Source organism: Sceloporus occidentalis, unplaced genomic scaffold (genome assembly GCF_023333645.1).
Source record: "Sceloporus occidentalis isolate IW3139 unplaced genomic scaffold, rSceOcc1.0.p SCAF_12, whole genome shotgun sequence".
In the NCBI taxonomy this organism is placed as follows: domain Eukaryota; kingdom Metazoa; phylum Chordata; class Lepidosauria; order Squamata; family Phrynosomatidae; genus Sceloporus; species Sceloporus occidentalis.
Genome location: NW_028316992.1, coordinates 9,056,796 through 9,081,550, shown reverse-complemented (window position 1 = coordinate 9,081,550; position 24,755 = coordinate 9,056,796). Strand labels below are relative to the sequence as shown.

Genomic DNA, 24,755 nt, shown 5'->3' with positions numbered 1-24,755 from the left:
AGGAAGGGCAAGGGTCTCCATATAATTGTAGTGTTTATCTCTAGCACCAGCACAACTTGTTCTTGTTTTTAGTGGAATTAATAAATCTATACCTTTTGGACATTTAAAAAGGACATTTTAAAGATCATAGTATAGTCGCCCCTCTGTTTTCGCGGGGGATCTGTTCCAGACCTCCCTCGCAAAAATGGAAACTCATCGATATTCAAGCCCCATTGGCTTGAATGGTGGCATGCTGCTGCGGGCACCTGCAGGGATGTGCTGCGGGGGTGTGCTCCATTTTATCCCCCTCCATTTGCTGTTTGCAGATTTCAAGTCTGCGAATATGGAGTGGTGACTGTAGTATGAATACCTTTACACCAGTGTTGGGAATCATGTGGCCCTCCAGATAGCTGCAGTCCTTCCTAGCATTCCTTACCTTCAGCTGTACTGTTTTGGGCTGCTGGCACTTGCAATCCAGCAATATATGGAGGGTTTTCTGATTACTGCCTCTTCTTTACACAGACATAGAGCAAATGTTCACTGGGTAAAGAATCAGACTTATGCTTGAGAGCATGCTTGAGAGACCTAGATTCAATGCTCGTTGCAATATTGCTTTTAATGGATAGACTTGGGCAAACTATTAACTTTGTCACATTTCCCCATCTGTAAACATTGAAATAACAGACTGTGCTTCTCTGTGTAGTTGTGAAAGAGACAGATTTATAATAAACTATTTTTCTGATTAATAGTTTTATAGGAAATTATATCTGTTTAGCTTGTAACATTTACAGATTGGTGTAAAAGCATCATATGAAATTGATATGTTTTGCAAATTTTATTTCTTAGGTTAAATTCTCAATCTGGTGCTACCTTACCAAATGGGCGTAATTTATGTAAGTATTTCACATTACTTTTGTTTTGCCTTTGGCTCTCCATCCATAAATGTGTTTTAAAATTATTATAATTCCCTTGCATCCTTAATCTTCTGGCATCTGCAGCGTTTCTGGCAGCTCAATGATATCCTATTGCCATTCTTGCAGCTGCTGGAAAACTGGTTCCAGAGGCTTTTGCAGCCTTTCAGACCAGCGTTTTACCATGTGTGTGGAGAGAGAACCTTGGAAAAGGAAAATTACCCCTCCTCTTATTACAGCTGGATTACTCTGTTTTGCCAGCAAAAAGTCCTGCATCTTTGTCACCCTTTTCTTGTCACAACATTCACAGTTGTTTTACCAGTTGTTAACACTGCTAAAAATAGTTCTTAGTTTGAAGAAAAATTAGTAAATATGAAAGGTATTAGTAAAAATATGAAACAGAAAGAGGAATTTAGTTACTTTTACATTGTGATTTTTTAGATAAAATATGATATTGAGACTGGATTGTAGTCAGACAATCCTTACTCAGTGCCATACAGTCGGCCCTTGGTATCTGTGGGTAGATTCGTTCCAGATTCCCCTGGGGATACCAAAATCTGCAGTTGCTCAAATCCTATTGTCCCCAGTGGTGGAGTGGCCATGTGGCTGTGCCACCATTGGGAACAATGGGACTTCACCCACCCTTGTGTGAATGCCTTCCTGCCTGCCTTCCTTTGCTCTGACTCTCACCTGTGGCAGGCAGGTGGCAAGGGGCTGCTGCCACTGCTTGCTCTTCTTCATCTTCCTCCTCTGCTGGTGCTGCCTCAACGCAGGCTTGCTGTGTCCACCCATGGTTGAATCCATGGACTGTATTGTTTTTTTAAAAATCCCAATGCATAAGTAACTAAATTTTTTGACTAATGGTTTGTTGACTGTTACAAATGTTTGACTGACTGTGTCAGGGTTGTTAGTGTGGTTTCTGCTTTTTCAGAAACCAAAAAAAGAGCTAAATATCTGTTAGAACTAAAGAAATAACAAATCATCAAAAGGGAAGTAGAGAAATATCTCATATCTGAACTAAAGGAACAAGTGACATCTTAAACTTCAATGTATAGTTGCTCCTACAACAAAAGCAAGACAGCAGAAACCAGATGCTTAGAATTCTTACTCAAATGTTTTTTCTTGCAGACTAAAACTATAACTTAAATCTTTCAGCTCTCAAAAGCTGCTCCCTTCGTGGGGAGAAAAAGGGAGATGGGGACCATGCTTGCATAAATGGAGGCAGAGAAATCAGAAAAAGTTGTCGGTCCAGGAAAAACAGATTTGAAAGTTTGAATCAAAGTTTACTGTTTGACCAGCTAGTAAACAGGTATGTTGGGATGTGGTAATAATAATATTTTCCTATGTAATTGCATTGTTACATTTGGTATCTTTTACATTTTACACTGTAAAAGCAACCAAAGCCAAAGATGTGTCTCATTCAATTTCAAACATTTTCAACAGTGATGGCATATTAAGCTTTGTCAAATTATCATTTGCAAATATATGTCTTTAGTGATAATGCAGTATTGCCAATAAGCATGTTGATTTTTTGTTTAATGATTACACTATTAGTTTGCTTCTCAAACATTTTGATAAGATCTAGTTTCTCAAGCAATTTGAGCTTCCCTTGCTCCTTTAACACTCTGACTGATGCACAGTTGTTGAAACCATAGTTTGTTTCTATAGTTTTAATTGTCTTTAGATTTCATACTTGGAGACTATTATGTTCCAGTTTCTATCACATAATATTTATCAATTGCATTGTGAGCATCTCATGAAAGCCATTGGTTTTCATTCTGTTTCTAACTTTATAAACCAATGGCCCAATCATATCTGAAACCTACTTTTCATTTTGCCTACAAAATTTTACCCTAACACTTCTATCATATGTAGTGAATGAAACTAGTGAAAAATCAAAGACATAGCTGTGTTAGTCTGGAAGTCAGATGAGGAAGTAGGCTCAAGTGTATGAAAGCTCATGCTGCCAACCTCTTTCTTTCATTTAGTCTCAAAGGTGCTACAAGATCCCTTTGCACAGTGAAAAATCAGTTAGGTTTTTGTTGGTGTGCTTTTTGAAGGAATGGGACAAATGAATAAGTAGTCTCCTTTTAAAGTTGCCAAATTTTGCCGTGCCTTTCTCATTTCCTTTTCAGTAGTTGGATTATAAATTCTATGGTGGGAGTATTATAATCATCATCACAATCATTTATTCATATAGTGCCATCAGTGTACATGAGTGATTTATGATTGTTACTTTGATAGTTCCTCGCCTTCAGGCTTAAAATCTTTTTTTAAAAAGTGTATCTTTCCAAATGTTGTTGGACTGCAGGTCTCAGCAATCTTAGCCAATATAGCCAACAATGAGGAATGCTGGGACTTGCACTGTAGCAATGTCTGGAGGGCCATGTTATTGCTACTCTTTTTATATAGGTTATATAATACTGCCCAGTAAGCATAATGCCAGGGGGTACTGAGTAGGCGTGAGCAAATTGTTAGAGACTGATGGGCCTTAGATATTCAGAAGGTGCAAGATAGTTGGGGGGGGGTTATAGTACCTCATTTTTTGAAGTCCTGTGGCAACAGCTTCAAATGTTCCTGGCTTTCCTTTACCAGCTAGCCAAATGTCTTGTTTTCTCCTTTCCCGTGCACCTTTTAGACCTTTCTGTGATATTTGGCAAATGATATTGAATTGGGCTGAGCGGTACTTGGAGCCTCCAGGCTATATTCTGTAAATTTTAGCTTGTCTCTGATTTGGAACTCTTCAGATTTTTTGCTTCATTACCTTTAACTGCCTTGAGTCTCATTTAAGGAGAAAGAAGGTATATTAGTGAAATAAATATTACCTTATTTTGAAATGTTATTAGTTTGAGCTTATACAAGAATACAAGAAGCTAGAGCTGTGACAATTGACCCAAGGGAGGGGCTCTTATAGGCTGCATTTTTCATGTATGCTCAGCTATATCAGTGCACCTGTGGCAAGAGACATAAAGATGACTTTGCTCCCAGTTGGGGAAGGGGAAAATTTTCACTAATTTCCCACTTTTCTGCAGCCTCTTTTGCCATCTGAAAATCTAGTCTGGAGAGAGCTTTGTGTGTGTGGGGGTGTCTCTCAGTGTGGGTAGCATGGGAACGATTTCTCCTAGTCTACCAATATGATCTTTTCCTGGATTAAAAGCATTTCATGGTCACAACAAACCCTTTTGTTGTTAGAAGGACAGGTAACATTCTGTGTTTGTGTAAAATTTGGTGAACCGATTAACCTAAATATAAAGTAATATTTCATAGTATTTATATATTTTAGTACTGCTGAAGCTGTTCTTCAGGAAATGGACAATATTAACATCAGACGGAATAGGCGATCAGGTGAAGTGGAACGGTTGCGCATGTGGACAGATACAGAATTTGTAAGTTTTAACCCTAGATCTTAACTCTAAATTTGAAAAAAAAAATCCTTGCATTTATTTAAGCACTGAGTACGCTGTTTATATGTCACACCTAAAACACACATTAATAAAGTATTGAGACCAGTTCATTCTTACAGACATAATAATATTTTATTTGGTGTGAGTGCTTGACAGCTGTAAAACATAAGAAGGTAGGAATACTTAATGCAGCAAGTTAGTTGAAAAGATATGGAGGAAAAAAAAACACATTTCAACAGTATCAGTATAAAATCTGTTAAAGTAGATGTAGATCATCGCATAACTTATATTTATTTGCTTGCATTCTTGTAAATTTCATGTGGAACGTCAGTATTCAAGGACCAATATAGTCCCTGTGGTATCTTAAGGAAACTCAAATTTGAAAGTTGGTCACAGGAACTATAAAAATCTGCTGCAAGTCATCATACTTGCTTCACTGTTGCAACACAGTGACATATGTGTGGTTAAATGGAAACCATCTGATGAGGCAAGAAGCCTTATGAGCTGGCTAAATTGCAACAGTCCTGCCCCTCCCAGCAATCCCATTAGGCTGATGGGAAGCTTTGGCTGTAAGTGGTGGAATCCCTGAGCCACTAGTTCAGTGGAACCTAACTCTGGAGCAACAACAATTTGTTCACCTCATTTTGGGAAAGTCAGGATTCAGACATTTTCAGGGTCCTTTGCCATTGTGAATGTGGAATGGGTCCACACACTGTTTTGGAATGCTGGCTTAGGTAGAGAGTGTTGTGGTTATAAAATCAAATATTTTTATATGCCATTAGCATGTTAGTGCCCATGTGTATTGCTGTATTTCCAGAAACAAGATGGAAAGTTTGAATATTCAGTATTCTGATCAGATTTCCAATAACAGTTATATTTATTTTGCCTATGGTCTACCGTATATACTCAGCTATAAGTCGAGAAATTTAAGGCCAAAAAGTGACCCAAAAAACCTGGGTTGACTTATATGGGCTGTAAGGTGATAGGTTTGCCCCTCAAACATCTTCTGCAGCCCAGCTGTCTCCTGAAGGGACAGCTGGACTGAGGAAGACTTGGGAGGCAAACGTTTGCTTCCTCCTCATTTCCTCATCCCAGCTGTCCTCCGAGTGTCTTCCAAAGTGACATCTGGGCTGAGGAAAAGTTTGAGAGGCAAATGTTTGCTTCCCCCTCTTTTTTCAGCCCGGTTGTCCTCTGGGTGTCCTCTGAAGGGACAGCCAGGCTGAAGAAAGGCTTCGGAGGGAAATTTTTGTTTCCCCTCCTTTCCTCAGCCTGAATGTCCTCCGAGGGGCAGCTGGGCTATGGAGGGGGAGGAAGGGATACCCTCAGTTTACCCACAGGTTATATCAAAATTCATAATTTTGGCCCCAAAACCTGCCCTCGGCTTATACATGATGTTGACTTATAGTTGAGTATATACAGTAAATCTCTCTCTTTCCCAATAAAACATATTACCATTTTCCAGAGTGACTGGGATTTAGGATAGAAAAGAATGGATGATTTAAAAAACATTTAACTCATAATTTTTTATATTTAAATTGGATTTTACAATCGATTGAAAAATATCAGAATACTAAATTTCACTCTTGAGATTCATTGAAAAATAAGAGTTAAAACTAAATCTCATTACAAAAGTGCTAATTAAAGCTATACTTAGTATCATACAAATTAATGAGTGTTACCTCCAGTCATCTTGGCATCAGATGCAATTTCTTTCTTTCAGTCTCAAAGGTGCTACAAGATCCCTTTGCATAACAATTATTTATTAAAATAATACAAATGAAATTACCTTAAAAAAATAACTCAAATCATATTCTCTGAGATGCAGCTTTCTTTCTTGAATAGTAAATTAACACATTTCAATATCACATTTGTGCCCAAAAATATATGAGACAATACTGGAGAATGTTTTTTATTTAAAGCAGTGATTTAAACTGCCATTTTTTCTTGGTGATTTAAGTCAGTGTTTCTTAGGCTATTTGATGTGGGGGAATGGCATTTGCCCCTGTGGTGCGTTGGACTGCTCCCATATGTATGATCATTAGCTACAACTCTTTCTTCTCTGAAAACTATCCCTGGACCAGAAGCCAGTAGTTTGTACACCTAGTCATGGGCCAGTACATTGAGTAGCACTGATATAAATAATACGTTAAATCAGTGATATAAATATGATTTAAATCAATTCACTCAGCTGAGGTCTATGCAGGTAGCCATGTGGTTTGGAAATCATGATTAAAATTTTACTGTGTTCCCTGCTGATTACTCTGACATACCTTTATTCTAGGAAAACATGGATATGTACTCACGTGTAAAGAGAAGGAGAAAATCGTTGAGGAGAAATAGTTATGGAATCCAGAACCACCATGAAGTTTCCACAGAAGGGGAAGAAGAAGGTAATGATGGCAGAAGTTAGATACCTGTCTCAGTAGTGCTCCTGGAAATAATTGCAAAATTAATAGACTTAATAATATCCACAAACTTGGCTAGTTATATTTCACAAACCAAAACACAATATGCTGCATATTTTCTGGAGGCAGCCCGGCTGGTAAGAGGCTCAGAGGATGAAGGCTCACCCTTCCTCCTACTGTTTTAACTCGTGTATAAGTCAACCCAGGTTTTTGGGGTCAATTTTTTGACTTATACATGGGTATATTCAGTAATTGTTATTTGCCTTGTCCAGATAAATTTGAAATTCTTTTTAAAATATGCATGAAACAAGTGGGTGAAGTCAACTGGAGGTTTGAAATGAGGTATATGTATAGGTGATGCACAACTCTCTTTTGGGAGGTTGATTAAATCTAGAGAAAGTTAGCCTAGCTGCACTGATACATGCCTGAATTACATTTAGGCTAGACTACACTGACATGCACTTGTGCCTTTGAAAATGATTTAGAAACTGCATCTAGTTTAGACTCTAGCAGCTATTATTTCTGTGTTTAAATGTTAAATTTATAATATTGTTGTCATATTCTTTGAGGCTTGTGAGGTATCTTGAAAGGGTAGTGTCCTCTAAGGTCTGGGTTTGCTGTCTTTTAAATAAATATAATTTATATTGAAACTATATTTATATTATATTAGAAAATTCATCCTGGGATATTGCAAAAATGACATGAGCCAATTATACATTTTATTTAATAAATTCATTTGTAAATTAGGCAGAATCCTTTAAAATATGTTACACAAATGTCTATGATGGCATTGTATCAAATCTTCATGTGTCTTTTTATAGAGTCACAAGAGGAGGATGGAGATATCGAAGTAGAAGAGGCAGAAGGAGAAGAAAATGATCGTCCGTATAATCTGAGACAGAGAAAAACAGTTGAAAGATATCAAGCACCTCCTATAGGTAAGGCAGAAAAGGAGAAAAGTTCTATAATTGTATAGACAGCTAAACTTATTGCTGCATACAGTGCGCCCGCATCATACGTGGGTGTGGTATACATGGCTTTCAGCTTACACTGAAAGCTGCGCGACATACAGGAAATGGTGCGTGCACTGCCGCATTCAAGAGCCCCATTATTTTCAATGGGCTCAAGCGTACATGGAACTTGCCTTATGCGGCCGGGGGTCCGGAACGGATCCACTGTGTAAGGCAAGGGCACACTGTATGTGTGTTGACTAGGACTTCTGAAAGATACCTCAGAGAGAAATGTAAGAGGTTTTTTTCTCCCTGAAGGAATTGCTTTTCAGAATCCTGAAAACAACAATCCCTCCCACAGTGCTTTTTCTTCACATTGAACTTTCATCAAACAGCAAAATGCAGTGTTCACAAAAGGAATATCTAATTTAAAAATGTTTCTTGAGAACTGCAGTACCTCTGTGCCTTGTTACAGCTTACTTGCTCCAATACAGGCAGAGGCAGGATACAAATAAATATTATTCTTATTATTATCTGGAACATTGGGTTCTCTGCATATGGGAACTTCTGAAACCTAAGTTAAATGACTGCTCGCACCTCAATCCAAGGAGGCAGTCCTGGTTCTAAACCAGTGCCTGTCTTCAGTAATGGACTGGATGAGAGCAAACAAGTTGAAACTTAATCCAGACAAGACAGAGGTGCTCCTGGTCAGTCAGAAGGCAGATCAGGGAATAGGGATCCAGCCTGTGTTAGATGGGGTCACATTCCCCCTGAAGACACAGGTTCGCAGTTTGGGGGTAATCTTGGACTCAGCTTTAAACTTGGAGGCCCAGGTCTCTGCTGTGACCAGGAGTGCTTTCGCACATTTAAAACTTGTGCGCCAACTGCGCCCGTTCCTTGAGAAGCCAGATCTGGCCACGGTGGTACATGCCTTGGTTACATCCCATTTGGACTACTGTAATGGGCTCTACATAGGACTGCCTTTTAAAAGTGTTCGGAAAATTCAACTGGTTCAAAGAGCTGCTGCCAGGCTGTTAACAGGCGCCGATTACAGAGCCCATACAACTCCCCTGTTGAAACAGCTTCATTGGCTGCCAGTTCGTTCCCGGGCACAATTCAAGATACTGGTTATATCCTACAAAGCCCTACATGGCTCAGGTCCACATTATTTGGCAGACCGTTTCTCCTGGTATGAACCTGCCCGGACTTTAAGATCCTCTGGAGAAGCCCTTCTCTCCATCCCAACACCTTCACAAACACGTTTGGTGGGGACACGAGAGAGGGCCTTCTCAGCGGCTGCCCCTAGACTCTGGAACTCCCTGCCCAGGGAGATAAGAACGGCTCCCTCCTTGATGGCTTTCCGAAGGCAGGTGAAGACCTACCTGTTCAAACAGGCATTTAAGGAATCACTATAAGAACAGGCAGGAATGTTGGAGTAGTTTAATCATTCTGTTTAATGCATGTCATTTATCTATTTATTTTTTAAATGTTTTAATTGTACTTTTTGTTTGTTTGTTTGTTTAATTGCTGTGAAGCCGCTCTGAGTCCCAGTCCTGGGAACAGGGCGGGATGGATATATATATAATATATATATATATATATATAGAGAGAGAGAGAGAGAGAGAGAGAGAGCTCAGTGACTGATTTGCAATCAATCACCACTACTCCAACAGCCCAACTTCATGGTGAGGAGAAAAAACAATGTATGTCACTTTGAGCTCCTTTTGAGGAAGGGATGGGATGGGAATAATTTGCCTCATATTTTCCATGTCTTGCCCACTGTGTTTTTCCTCTTTGAAATACACATAAAGAGAGAGTCTTGTGGAACTTGTCCTCCTAACATTTTTACTGTACTTAATTTACCACTTCAGTGGGTCTCTGGTTCACTCTGACTTGATTATTGAAATAAGTATTTTGTTATTCATAGTAATCACCTTGGCTCTATTTGAATGGAACTTCTTACATGTCCTCTAGGCGTGAAAAGAGTTGTAGCAGACCTTGGGTTTATGTGCCTCTTTTCCTCTTTGTCATTTATTGCTGAAGCTTATTTATTTATTGTATTTATATCCTGCCATTCTCCCATAATGAGACTTGAAGTGGCTACAGAGTAGGAATGTTTTAAACAAGTTAGTAACTGCTTTTCCCCTCCAAGAAAACTTACTGAATGTGCTTTATAAAAAATAGAAAGAACCATAATTAAAATATAGTAACAGTCTTAAAAGAGTAGCAAATACAATAGCAAATTCACAGATCTCAAAACTAACAACCAGTAAACAAAATTGAGCAAAAGGAGAATCAAATGCTTGCTTAAAGGGAAATGTTTTTATTTTTTGGCAGAACACAGAGGAAGACGATGTAGCATTGTTGGTGTTGGTGTTATTATTATTTCTGTCCTACTCTTTTGCAAGATTGGCTTACTACAATTAAAACCTCTTGGGCAGGGAGTCACATACATGTAGGTGCTACCATTGAGAAAGCCATTATCCATATTATCTGTATTATTATTACCTGGTAAGAAGGGTATGAATGCTTATCTGAAAGGATGGGCAGGAAAAGTGTCAAATAACCTGTTCAGGCATTTAAAAGTGAATGCTGGTACCTTAAATTGCTTTATGAAATCATTTAAGTTTCTGATATCTTCCAAGCCAGCAATATGAACACTTCTTTATCTTTCATTATCCTTCAAATTTCAGTGGTGTCCTGAAACCACACACACACACACACACACACACTATTTACAATAATATGACTGTGGTCTGGTGTAAATCAAGGATACTTGTATTACAGAAAATTGTTTGAGCCATTTAAATATCTGATTTGGGAGTTGTTTGAAGAGATGTAACAATATCAACTGAAGATGCAAATCTACAACAAAGTTAGCTGTGCCCAAAAATACGTTGTTCAGTTCATTTTCTTTAAATTGGTTTATTATTCAGTGCCAGCTCACCAGAAGAAAAGGGAAAATGCATTGTTTGACATTCATAGATCTCCTGCAAGAAGAAGCCATATCAGGTAAATTGTATTGGTAGAATATTTCCTAGCTATATTGGTGATTTCCTGGATTTTCAGGGTGGTTTTTGGGTGGAAAGTGCTAAGATAAAAGAACGTATAAAACAAAGATGTTAGCTGTAAATGTGGCTGGTGAAAGTTTCTAATTTATGGTAGCTTTGTCCAGTTATTTATATTTAGTTTTATTGAATCCCATAACTCTTTGCGCGTATTGTTATTTTGTTACTTTTTTTTTAGATTGGTATGCAGCATGTTGTAAAATAGTTCTGGTTCACATGTAACAATTTGGTGTAATGCAGCGTTTCTCAAACATTTTACCCTCGTGACCTTCTTTACATCTACTGTATATACTCATGTAGTTAAAAAATTAACCCCCAAAACCTGGGTTGATTTATCCATGGGTCATTGTAAATATTGTACTTTAAGTCTTATAAAGAAGAGAACCATCCCCTGGTGAAAGGCAAGAGTATAATGTGTCCTGGAAGAACTGACCCCCCTCTACTCTCTCATCCATCTAGCCTTTAGATTAAACCCAAATAGTTATGTCTGCTTGAATTTTGTAAGTTCTTTGGCATCATTTTCTTTGCTTCATCATTTAGATGCTTAGTTGCATGCCCCTAAGTTTTACCATCGACTTATCCACGGGTCATACCAAAATCCATAATTCTGGCCCCCAAACCTGCCCTTGACTTATACATGAGGTCAACTTATAGTCGAGTATATAAGGTGTAGGTGGATGTTGCACCACTCCTACTTGACATAGTATATGAATAAAAATATTTTGTTTGTTTAGTGTGCGTGTTTTCATTCATGTATATTCATATTTTAACATTTTATAAGGAAATAGCTTTCCTCCTCTTCTTCCCTCAGGCAGAGGCTCCAAGCACTTTCCTTGTCCTTTTCTTCCCCTCCAGGACCAGGACAGCCAAAGTTTGGGAACAGGAGGAGGAAAGGCCAGGGCCTCCAAGTCTTATTCCCTCCTTGAGCAACTCTTGCTTGCTCTCTGGGGGTCCTGCCCCACAGTATGAGAATCAGTGGTGTAATGAATTGCCATCACTCATGTATCATTATGCAAGGCTTCAAGAGTTTTTAAGTATTTCAGTTACAGTGGTTTGATTTTTGATTCATTTTATGATTTGTAGTTGGATTGCAATTTAGTTTCCCAGCTTATGTTGGATGAAGAAAACCCATGAGGCCCATGTATCTAGGTCTCATTCTGTTAAATGTGGTTTAGCATGATATTTGGATAACCTCAGTTTTTGAAGGCAGCACTGCTTGCTCTGTGCTCTTTTATCATAACCTTTCTTGTAAGTGCTTGTGGTGTAAATGCACTGCTAATACTGACCAGTTCAGTATGTGTTCTTCAGTTGAAATATTTCATTGCTTTCATAGAAGAAAGAAGCATGCCATTCATAGCAGTGATACGACTTCTTCAGACGAAGAACGTTTTGAAAGAAGAAAATCTAAGAGCATGGCAAGAGCAAGAAACAGGTGAAATTTTCTTTTCATTTGTTCAACTTGAAGAAAATTCAATTCAATACAATACATGACTTATGTCAGACATGTGAAATAGCTTTTTTTAAATCAATGATGAGGTGAGAGTTAGTGTGGCATAGTGGTTTGAGTGTTGGACTACGATTCTGGAGATGGGGTTCAATTCCCAGGTTGGTCATGGAACCTACTGGGTGACCTTGGGCAAGTCACATGCTCTCATCCTGAGGGGCAGGCAGTGGCAAATCCTCTACTGAACAAATCTTGCCAAATCAAGCCTTAGGGTTGCCATAAGTTGGAAACAACTTGAAGGCACACAACAGCACCTGGCTGAACGAGACTATGTGTGAAAGGGATCTAGAAGTCCAGGTAGACCGCAAGCTGAACATGAGTTAACAGTGCGATGCGGCAGCTAAAAAGGCCAATGCAATTTTAGGCTGTATCAGTAGAGGTATAATGTCTAGAATCTAGATTGTAGATCAAGGGAAGTAATAGTGCCACTGTATTCTGCTTTGGTCAGACCCTACCTGGAATACTGTGTCTAGTTCTGGGCACCACAATTCAAAAACGATGTTGAGAAACTGGAGCAGGGCGACTAAAATTGTGAAGGGTTTAGAAACCATGCCCTGTGAGGAACAACTTAGAGAGTTGGGGATGTTTAGCTTGCGGAAGAGAAGGTTAAGAGGTGATATGATAGCCCTGTTTAAATATTTGAAGGGATGTCATATTGAGGAGGGAGCAACTTGTTTTCTGCTGCTTCAAAGAACAAGACTTGGAACAATGGATGCAAGCTACAGGCAAAGAGGTTCCACCTGAACATTAGGAGGAACTTCCTGACAGGGCTGTTTGACAGTGGAACACACTCCCTTGTAGTGTTGTGGAGTCTCCTTCCTTGGAGGTTTTTAAGCAGAGGCTGGATGGCCATCTATCAGGGATGCTTTGATTGAGAATTCCTGCATGGCAGGGGGTTTGACTTGGATGGCCCTTGTGGGCTCTTCCAGCTCTATGATTCTCTGAACAATTAAAGATGAAACCTGAGGCCTTTTGCATGCAGAACACAAGATTATGAATGTTGCACTTCCCTGCCACAGAACATAAAACTTCTCTCTACTTACTGTGGAAAGCATTGGATTGGCCCTATTAGTGAATCAAAGGATTCTTTCCATTTATGGACAAAACCTAGATTCACTAAAAAGTCCCTGCAGGAGGAGAGGGCAAGACACTATACCTAGGTGATTTTTCATTCCCCGCTACAGCCCCAGCACTACTTTCCACACTTGCCCCCCAAAGGAACTCTTCTGAACCCAGCTCTGGATCCAACCCAGTCAACTCAGGTACATTTCAGACTCATGTTTCCTGTGGTGCATTTGTCTGTGATCCTTGTACATGGTGGGTTCCTTGCCTCATACCCAGATTTTTCTCTCAGCTGATGGAAGTTCTTAGTATTATGGTGGGGCAGATTTAAACAAGGATTTTTTTCATCCCTATGCATTCCTGTAACTTCATTGGGTTGTAGGCTTGCTGAAATCAAGTTGAAAGTTCTGTGTTTTGGTTTTTGTATCCAACAGATGTCTGCCTATGAACTTCAGAGCAGAAGACTTGGCCAGCGGAATCCTACGTGAACGAGTAAAAGTTGGTGCAAGCCTGGCTGATGTGGATCCAATGATCCTTGATAAATCGGTATGCTTTATTTGCTTGACTATAGTTTACATACCTGTGGAAAAAATAAACTCATCAGTATCACTAATTGGAAGCTTTGTAAAATCAAGTCTTAAATAAATGTACAATAAATTTGACTCAGCTACTTAAATTATTTGTTGTGAACTACTTTTCCTAAAGTGTCTGATATGAGATGGGTTAAATCCTCCTCCAGAGAAAATAGGCAGATTTTAAATTACACTTCCAAATGTTAACAAAGTTTACACACTCATGTACAAGTTGACCCCATGTATAAGTCGAGGGAAGGTTTTGGGGACAAAATTATGGATTTTGATATGACCCATGGATAAGTCGAGGGTACAACTTAGGGGCATGTAACAAAAGATGTAAATGACAAAGCCCCTCACATGCATGCATGCTCTCCTTGCAAAATGCTATCAGGGCAGTTTCCCTCCTCCCTGGGAAAGAGGAAGACATGCACACACTCTCTCCTTCTAAAAAAAAGCAATCAGGGCTCTTTCCCTCCTTTCCCAGGGAGCAGGGAAACAGCCCCAATTGCTTTTTGTGAGGCTTGTGCCTTTGTGTATATCTTCCTCTTTACCAGGAAGCAAGGAAAGAAGCCTGAGTGATTTTTGCAAGGTGTGTGTGTGTCTCCCTCTTTCTCTCCTTTTCCAGGGAGGAGGGGGAAAAAAAAGCAAACGGGGCTCTTTCCCTGCTCCCTGGGAAAAAGGGAGACATGCACACACACTCCTTGCAAAACAGGAAGATACACAGATGCATTGTCTCCTTGCAAAAACCAATCAGGGCTCTTTCCCTGCTCCTTGGGAAAAAGGGAGACATGCACACACACACACACTCCTTGCAAAAAGCAATGGGGCTCTTTCCCTGCTCCCTGGAAAGGAATTAAAGACGAAGACATGCAGATGCACTCTCTCCTTGCAAAAGCAATCGGGGCTGTTTCCCTCTTTCCTGGGAAAGGAGGAACACTCACAAACTCTTCATGGCTGAGCAGCAGCTGCGGAGGTAAGGGGAATGGTGTGTTGGGCAGAACTTATTTCTCAGCACTATTACCGTATTGACCCTTATATAAGCCGACCCAAGATTCTGGGCCAGGTTTTTGGCATAAATTTTTCGACGTATAGACGAGTATATACGGTAATCACTTTTGTTAAATAAATCTGGCTCTGTGTGTATTCTGTAAATTTGTGCTGATTGTATATGAAACCGGTAATGAAAGTTACTTTTAATCTTTGTTTTAGGTGCGCTTTGATAGCATAGGTGGATTGAGCAATCATATTCATGCACTTAAGGAAATGGTTATATTTCCTCTTCTGTATCCTGAAATATTTGAAAAATTCAAAATTCAACCACCAAGGTAAGTAGTTTTTTTCTTCATATGTAGTGGAGTGGACACTGCTGGTGGAACAGATTCCCTCTTGCTTGAAATCCCTGTTCACACCCCATATCATCTTCACAGGGCGATGAGATCCTCAGTGTCAGATTTGTATGGTGTGTGTGTGTAGAGAATAGCAGAAAGAGGAGGGCAAAGCTCTGTTGAGGAAGCAGAAATTCATTTGTGGAACATTAGATGGAGCCCATTTCATTCTAACGTTTGGCAGTTGCTTGCCCAGTTACAGCCCCTAATATTTATATACACATATAAATGTGTATTTATTACACATTTGTGGACTTGAAGGTGAAAAGGGTTTGAAATAGCAGTGCCAGTGGGAAGAGGACCAGCTGGCAGGCTAAATCCTGTCTCCACTTGTTGCATGAATTAGCAAATCCACTTATTCTGTAATGTAACATTTAGGTTACATTGACTTATACAGTGGGACCTTGTCTGTGGTTTGATTCCAGAATCTCCTGTGGATAACAAAATCTGTGGATGCTCAAGTCCCATTAAATATAATGGTAGAGCAAAATGATGTCCCATATATAAAATGGAAAATTAAGGTTTTCTATTTGCAATTTATACTTTTTTTGAATATTTTCAAGCCGTGGATGCTTGAATCCATGTATAAAAAAATCCGTGGATAAGTAGGTCTGACTGTACCACACTCTTAAATTCCAAAAACCCTGTAACAAGCTTTCTTAATGTGACTTATGTATTTTGAAAACTATGGCCTGTTACAGACAGGCCAAAATAAAGCTGCTTCGAGTCACTTTGGAGGTATGGTATTTCAATGATGCATGAGTCCTAAGAGTCCAAAAGCCACACCAAAGCTGCACTCCAGTCCTTAGGACTAGAGCGTGGCTTTGGTGTGGCTTTTGGACTCTTAGGGCACATGCATCATTGAAATACCATACCTCCAAAGTGACTCGAAGCAGCTTTATTTTGGCCTGTCTGTAACAGGCCTATATGTGCATTTCAAAAGTAGTTTTGGAATGCTTAAAAAAGAAGTTAAACTTCCTTTGTGGGACTGCCCAATCTCTTAAATATGCTCAAGAGATCGTGTTAAGTTCAGGTCATAACCTGTACAGCATGTTGACAGACTGTGGGATTGAAACCTCTTTTATTTGAATGTCTACATCAAGTCCTTTGTGAAGGGTAAGACAGATGAGTTTTTAGGTATGATTTTAAAGTAAAGACACATTTTGGATTGTAGTTTACTTATGAAGGAAGCTGTTGTATTTTTGATGATTACTAGTAGACCTCAGAACAACTACATGTAGGACAAGGACCATTTTCCCTCCTTGTGTCTGCCTGGGAGGCTACACCAGTACATTTCAACATGCTCAGAATGATGTAATGTAATTTCCAGATGCCACTTGGGCTTAGTTTTGGTCAATGTTTCTTTTTTGTTGTTATTTTTAGGAGACTAGGGGTGCATTGGAGGATTAGGGGAACACAAACACTTCACCTTTAGGTGGCTTTGGACAATTTTGGCTGTTTTTTTTTTTGGGGGGGGAGAGAAACTGGGGGTTTGAAGTGGCTTCTCAAGGTTTCCAAGGGCTGTACGTAGGAAGCTCAAAAGCCAGATGTGGCCCACCCCTGCTTTAAAGGGACTACACAAAGTAGGCAAAAACCCAGTAAAACTTTTATGACATGACAGATTTGTGGTGGTAGATTTTCTGACAGAAGTAAAATATTAAGATTTCATTTATAGGCTTGCTACTCTTTCCTGTGTTGCTTCTGTCATTTAATGAACAACTGCTGTTGGAAGTAGATTTGTATGAGAGTAGGAGAAAATTTATATTTTATTTATTGTATATATTCATGTATAAGTCTAGAAATTTAGGTCAAAAAATGACCCCAAACCCCTGAGTTGACTTATCCATGGGTCAATTTAAGTAGAGTATCTTAACTCTTATTTCTTGCTGGTGAAAAGCAAGAGTATAATCTGTCCTGGAATCACTCACCCTCTTTACTCTCTCATCCATCCAGCCTTAAGTCTAAGCACATAGACTTATGTCTGCTGGAATTTTGTAAATTCTTTGACATTGTTTTCCTTTGCTACATCCTTTAGATCCTTTGCTATATGCTCCTAAGTTTTACCCTCGACTTATCCATGGGTCATAGCAAAATCCATAATTTTTGCCCCAAAACTTGCCCTCGACTTATACATGAGGTCGACTTATAGTCGAGTATATACGGTTATGACCAGCCAGAATTATAATCTTGCTTTCCTGTTAATAATGGTGACAGAACCATCTCTGATGCTCTTTTTAATAATTGATGACCATATACAACAGCTAATTGCCCTGACAGTTGTTGACATATCAATAAGACGTGAAAGAGTAAAGAGTTGCTTTCTTCTCATAGATGGATTAGATCTTTTGGAAATTATTTGTAGTAAAGAGAATAATTGTGGCATTCTCTAAGTACATCAGTTTGTTTGCTTTTAATTCTTAATTTGTATAACTTGAATTTTCCTAAGCATATTGAAATATTAATGAGTGCTTACTTATTGAAACTCCTGCAGTGTGGGTCACAACTACTGGCTTGATCATACAGGGAAAAAAAAGAAATAGTGATTACTCTGTTTGTCCATTTGTCTTCAGGGGCTGTTTGTTTTATGGTCCTCCTGGAACAGGTAAAACCTTGGTAGCTAGAGCTCTGGCCAATGAATGCACCGAAGGGGAAAGAAAAGTTGCTTTTTTTATGAGGAAAGGAGCAGATTGTCTCAGCAAGTGGGTTGGTGAATCTGAACGGCAACTTCGACTCCTCTTTGATCAAGTTAGTTGACTATATTATGCTCTTCATAGTTTGCTTCTGATGAACATGTTCAGGGATAGCAAAATCATCCCTTTGTGATTTGGGAAGTCAGTGACAAAAATGAGCAAAATCACAGAATGAAATCACAATCTAGACTAGGAAGTATAGTTGTTGGTTGACTGCATTCATTTAAATTTGTTGCCATTTTATCACTGAGAGTCAGTTTTGGCTATATAGAACCTTGGCATTACACTGTATTTGTGATGTTATCTTTTGAAAGAGTCAATGCAAGAATGACAAACAATCAAATAAAGTATTCCAAAGAACAGAAGTATTACAAAGACATAAATAGTCACCAAAAATAAATGATGAAGAATTTGGTTTTGGAAAAGGGTTTGCCCTTCTCATATTACTTCTGTTCTAATTTTTTTTTTAAAAAATAGTCACAGTTTGTTTCATGTCTAGCTTCCTGTGCTTAAGTACATAATGAAGCTATGTAAAAGAAAACTGTAATTTAATTAGATCTGCTGAAGCAGAAGTGTCTGCTACAGCAGTGGTTTTCAGCCCTTGGTTCTCCAGATATTTTAGATTTCAACCAATAAAAATTTCAGCCGGCATGACTTAGGACAGCAGTTTATCCAAACAGATGAAGAACAAAAATTTGAGAACCACTGCATTAGTGGTTTTGATTATGAGCATGCACAGTGTTAGTTATTGTGGATCCTAATGATCCTCCTGTGAACAGAGAGCTTGGACCTGTCATTTCCCTCTGGGAGCTGGCACATCTATTTGTGATGAGTGTTTTCACGAGCTGAAGATGTTCTTTCTTAAGTGGACTGAAATATTAAATCTGTGCCTTTATTTGTAAGATAATAAAAAATGTTTTAGTAAGCTATCAGGAATGCAGGTGGAAAGAACATTTAAGAAAGTGAGAATAGAAATGTGCAAGAGCTCATTTTTTTCTTCGTTGAAAAAGCATGTAGCTAAGTGTAGTCATTTAAATGAGAACTTGATACTGGTCATTTTACTTTGTTATGATGTGCCCGCAGATGTTAACTTTTGGATGGATGGATGGATGGATGGATATGGCCTCCTGGAGATGGAAGAAACAGAAATAGGATGACATAAGAAAACAAATAGAACTACAGTTATTTGTATTATTTCTGTTTTTCCCCTCTCCAAGTGGTCATATTAATTCATCCATCCATCCATCAATCCACTAGTTGCACTAGTCATTGAAATGGGGGGGGGGGGGGTGTTATGCTTTTCATGATTGTAATTCATACTGTTTGTTGCTTACTAGGCATACTTGATGAGACCATCCATAATTTTTTTTGATGAAATAGATGGCTTGGCTCCAGTACGTTCTAGCAGACAAGACCAAATTCACAGGTATGTAAGGACTGGATCCACGGTAGAGCAAGTAAGAGCTATTCCATTTTAGAAGTGTGAATTCATTTATCTTTCCTTAGTAACATAAAGATCATCATTTTAATATGGGTTGGGGAAGTTGCTCACATAACATAAATAAAATGTAGCATTATAACTATTGGTAAGCAAATTGCCATTGAAACATAGAAACATTGAATGTTCTGATTTTTCCTGATCTTTCTTTTCCATTTATCTCCTGTTTATTCCATGAGATAAGTTTAATTTTTATCTAGAGCTTGGAACATTATTGAAAATAAATACACTTCTCCCTGCGCATTTGTTGACTTAACACTTGTGGTTTTGATTATTCGCAAATTTTAAACCCACTTCTGCACGCACTCCTCCTCCTCCTCCTCTCTCTTGGGCTATTCTCTGTGGCGGGGAAAAGCCCAGGAGGTAGGGAGCAGCCAGGAAGAGTGCTTGCCTGTGCACCCTGCCCTCCCGTCCCTTTAACTGGCTTTTGTGTGGGGGTGGGGGTTAATCGTGATTTTTCCACATTTGCGTGGGGGTCTTCTGCCCCTAACCCTCATGAATGTGGATGGACAAGTGTAGTTTGTTCTGTTCTGTATTATTTGTACTAAACCTTGAGTTGTTATCACGACACCCTTTCATGCTACACAGTTAGAGCACTGTGATCCCACTTTAACTGTCATGGCTGCATCATATGGAATCCTGGGGTTTGGAGTTTGTTGAGGCAAAAGAAGAACCCTCTGACTGAAAATTCTAGATGCCTATCCCTAAATTGCAAATTCCAGGCAGCAAAAAGTGCAACCTTTTATAGTGCAGCATGTGGGGCTTGTTCAGCTGAAATGCTTAGAATAATGATGATTGGCAGGGTATGTGTGATGCTCTCTTCATTCATAGCACTAAAGGGGGAAAAATTGCCTCCCCTAATTAGAGCAGAATCAACTAGTAAAGCAAAAATAATATGATTCTTTTCAAAATTGTATGTTGCTAGGAGAGCATGTGTTATCAATCTTCTCCAGATGTTTTTCTCAGTGGAGATTTTCAGGACTTGAAAGCCTTGCCTTGTCCAGAGATATATTTGTAATGAAATGGTCATTATTAGTGTATTTATTAGTGCTCATCACAAATGAACATTGAAATTTGTAGTTTTAAATGTGGCATTGTTTACCTTATATTGTGGCTACCAGTTATTCAGTATGAAAACATCCCAGTATAAATATTATTCTAATTTTTTTGCTGTAACAAAATGAAATGAAATGTGTCTTAGCTCTATAGTGTCTACTCTACTTGCTCTTATGGATGGACTTGACAACAGAGGAGAAATAGTTGTCATTGGTGCTACAAACAGACTTGATTCAATAGATCCAGCACTCAGGAGACCTGGTCGTTTTGACAGGGAATTTCTTTTTAGCTTGCCTGATCAAAAGGTAAGGGTATATTCAAAATGATTCTATCATTAGATGAAAAAAAGATGAAAAAAGAAATTGTTGTGAATTGTCATTTAAGTGAATTTTGTAGTAGTATTTTAACTGGAACCAATCTGTCGTCTTTTAACTTCATGGAATGTTTAATATGTTTTTAGCCTTCTAAAATCTTACTTTACTATTTACATTGTTTTAAATATGTTTTGTTAGACATTTCCCTGAACTCTTCACCTAAAGAGTTGTATACATTTTAGTAAATAACAAATAAATGATAAATAACACTGTTACCCTTAGCCCAGTTTGTTTGAAATTTGAGACCTTTTGCCCAAAATGTGACATAAATACCTAAATTCATTTATCACAATCTTGCTGGACTTAGCCTTTTCTCATAGTGCCATAAAAAGCTGAGTAGCAGGAAGTGGTGAGGTTGTTGGAGGATCAGGCTATTCTGCTGCCTTCAGGTGTGGTGGAAATGGTTAATTATTACTTTCATATATTTAATTTATACACTGCCTTTCTCCTGGAGAGAATAAATGAAAAATGTGACCATTCCATTTAAAACATAATTTTAAAAATAACATTCATATCATACAATATACAGTATACAATATACTGTCAGTGTCAAAGTAAGTTTCAGCTGTCAGGCTAGTCAGCTTTTGTATGGGAAATGGGTGTTTTATCTCATTCAGCAAAATGGTTCAGCTCTGAAAATTTATATTGGTTTGTGACTTTATCTAACTAAGGGCTGAAACAGATGCCACCCCTTTGAATTCCGGGTTGGGGCCATGGGAACTGCATGCCGTGCCCTCAACCCAGCTTTTTGCCAGCACATAAAAAAAGTGGCAAAATGCCACTACCTTTTGAGCCAGCAAAAAGCCAGCGTTTTTGCTGCAGATTTGCGGTGCTTCGGCGGCGTGCATCATATAAACGCTGCGTTGCCGGAGCGCCGCAAAGCTGCTGACCGTGTGGCAGCTTGAGGGCGGCATCAGAGCGTGCGTCATCTAAATGCTACGTTCTGATGCTGTCCCCTAGCCAGTGCAAAGTTTTGCTCCCAAGCCATGCTGGTTTTTAGAGGCTTCTTCTGGAGGCATATACACTTCTCTGTTTATTACTAAAGAACATACACTAATTTTTAACATGAAGAGAAGTTTACAAGTCTCCCACTACTTCATCATTCTTAGTGGAAATGTTAGCTTTTGTCTGAGACAAACTGTATTTCATTTCATCCCAAATAGGGTCTTGAAGCTTACTAGGAAGAACCACATTAAAAACTCATTAACTATAAGCAGATGCTTTTCTTTGAACGGAAATATATTGCTATGTGAATTGCAACATGTATTTCCATTTACAGTAGCCCCTTGCTATCTGCAGGGGATCCATTCCGACCCCCCCCCCCCAGATAGTAAAAAAATGTGGGACCTTAAGTCTCGTTCTTTTAAATGAGCACTGCATGCATGTGCACCAATTTAAAAAGCTGGGGCTTGCCATCTGTGGATGGCATGTCCATGATTGGCGCAGGCTTGCTGTAGTGTCAGGCTTATGTTTGTCTGTATTGTTTTACCTGAACATATCTTTATTGAAAGCTTCCCTTTTGTACTATTAAAATCTTTTAGGTTGCCTAAAATGTGATATTTGTGGTATGTATCTGCAGTTGTAAACTTTGGTAAAGATTAAATAGCAAGGCACATAATTTAGATTAATTAGGGGAGCACAAAATAACTTGTTACAATATTCTTAGTATGACATATTTTAACAGGATCAAGTCTGATATATCATAGTTTTCTGAAAATGATATAACACTACTAGACATTCCAGTAGCAGTGTTTCATTAGGACAGTTGACAGGTTAGCACTTTTTGCTGGAATATTCTTCTGTATCAATATTGCTTTTTAAAAAAAGAATAGGAAAACTAATTAATAGTCATTTGTGAGTGATATGTTACTTCTAGTGTGGTACAGATCTTAATACTACCTTTTTTGTTTCTTTGCAAGGCAAGAAAGCACATTTTACAAATTCATACCAGGGACTGGAACCCCAAATTATCAGATCATTTTTTAGAAGAGTTAGCTGAAGAATGTGTCGGTGAGTGGTATCATATTAGTGGTTTCCCATTAGATCTTTTTGCTCTTAAAATATTTTATCTTTAGTTTGGAAGTGTGATTGATGCTTGGTTACTAAATACTGTACATGTATTCTGTTCAGTGATAATATGTTCATAATTTCCTGCACATGAATATATATTAGAATTTTAAATATATATAAAAAATCATGCCCTTTTTGTTGGTTTCTTGTCAACACAACAAATCCTCAGTAAGATATCTCATATGTTGAAAATCTTGGCATGACCCATTATTCCTTTATAGGACTTAACATGGAAAGCAATCCTAAAACTCATTGGATGCAGTTCTTCTAGAGGAAAAATACCTCCAGCCATTTTTGAACTAGAAATAAAATTAGGAATAACTTACTTGCCTAGATGTGTGGATGCTAATAAAGCCCATGTTTTCACTTCACTGGAATGATTTTATACTGAGAAGACATCTGAACTAATATTAATCAAATGTTCTAGAATCTGCTGGTAACAGGCACAGGATAGGTTTTTCTGTCTCTAAAAGCTGAGCACTGTGAATATCTGAAACATATCTTAAACACCAGACATGATGCAGTGAATACGAGTTTGGTTTTTCAAAATAAAAATAATTCTTAGTGTTTTGGGAACTATACTGGTTTCTTAAAAATAGTAGGTTAGAAAGAAACTTAATAAATGAGACATTTTAACATTGTGAACTAACCCTTAAAAATAACTACAGCCTCATCAAAACAGTTTTCATCTTCTATCAATATCATGCTAGTCAGAAGGTTTGGTTTTCTTTTTTTCTTTTTCTTTTTTTCTTTTTTTGCAAAGCAACAACATCAGATCATTTTGGTCTGCATCAAAGCAGTAACATTTTAAATTGAACACCATCCATTCAGTCAGCTACTGTACATCCGAATTATCCTCTTCATCCACAGGGACATCTATCTTCGAAGCAGCATTCATCCACTTTTGATCTTCAAAGACCCCAACATCTTCTGGTGAGAAGAAAACAAATATCCAGCAAATGACAAATTAAGCTTTGCCTGGTGTAAAAAAGCATGTGCCAAATCCCATTTCATGTAGATTCTTTTAGAGATTCTGCACAAATCATTTAGTACGAAACAGATGGTACAAAATAATATTTTGTCCCTTGTTTCCATTTTTCAGTTCAAACCATTATATTTCAATGTTGTAAGGAAATTTCCTGTACACCCTGTTAGTAAATATGTCCTGACCTATAGGGTGACCTATTAGACAGGCAAAGAAAATCAGAGTTGGGGAAGATCTCATAGCCTTTTCTTTAACTGTCCCTCTCAGCATAGATTTATATTTGTAAATCTTGCAACTGCACTGCAGTTTTTAAACATGAAAGATACAGTACTGTGGGCCCTTGCTATCCACCGGGGTTTGGTTCTAGGATCATCTGTGGATAACAAAATCTGTGGATGCTTAAGTCCCATAAAATATAATGCCATCGTGAAATGGTGTCCCTTGTATAAAATAGCAAATTCAAGGCTTGTTTTTTTGGAATTTATATTTTTGGAATATTTTCAAGCTGTGGATGGTTGAACCCATAGATTAAAAAATCCATCGATATGGAGGGCTGACTGTACAGTGAAAAGTCTGATTGGACGATAAATCTAATTTCCATAATTTACAAAGAGATTGTGTCATTTTTATTGGAAGTGTTTGAAACATACGGTGCTATCCAGCATTTTGAAAATTAATTGTGACCTTTTAAATACTCCTGTTTGCTTAGCCTTTTATTAGATGCAGTTGGTAAACATTTTCCATTGTTCACTCCTTTTAGACAATTTTAATGACAAAATCCTGCTTGTCTTTGAGATCCCAAGTGCGAATATTGGATCAGAAAGAAGAAAATGATGATT

The 24,755-nt window shown here is 38.3% G+C and overlaps 1 protein-coding gene across 2 annotated transcripts in view; it reads left to right on the top strand.

The window, feature by feature from the left end:
• The window catches only part of LOC149305236 (ATPase family AAA domain-containing protein 2B-like), a 91,037-nt gene that overhangs the window by 25,305 nt on the left and 40,977 nt on the right, over positions 1-24,755 (top strand). For both annotated transcript variants that reach the window (XM_089478107.1, XM_089478106.1), the window contains exons 3-15: positions 826-872; positions 2,046-2,199; positions 4,174-4,276; positions 6,576-6,684; positions 7,521-7,637; positions 10,586-10,661; positions 12,051-12,149; positions 13,718-13,829; positions 15,068-15,183; positions 17,814-17,988; positions 19,271-19,359; positions 20,633-20,792; positions 22,781-22,871. In XM_089478107.1, coding sequence (XP_089334233.1) covers positions 826-872; positions 2,046-2,199; positions 4,174-4,276; positions 6,576-6,684; positions 7,521-7,637; positions 10,586-10,661; positions 12,051-12,149; positions 13,718-13,829; positions 15,068-15,183; positions 17,814-17,988; positions 19,271-19,359; positions 20,633-20,792; positions 22,781-22,871 — 1,448 coding nt within the window. The remainder of the gene's footprint in view (positions 1-825; positions 873-2,045; positions 2,200-4,173; positions 4,277-6,575; positions 6,685-7,520; positions 7,638-10,585; positions 10,662-12,050; positions 12,150-13,717; positions 13,830-15,067; positions 15,184-17,813; positions 17,989-19,270; positions 19,360-20,632; positions 20,793-22,780; positions 22,872-24,755) is intronic.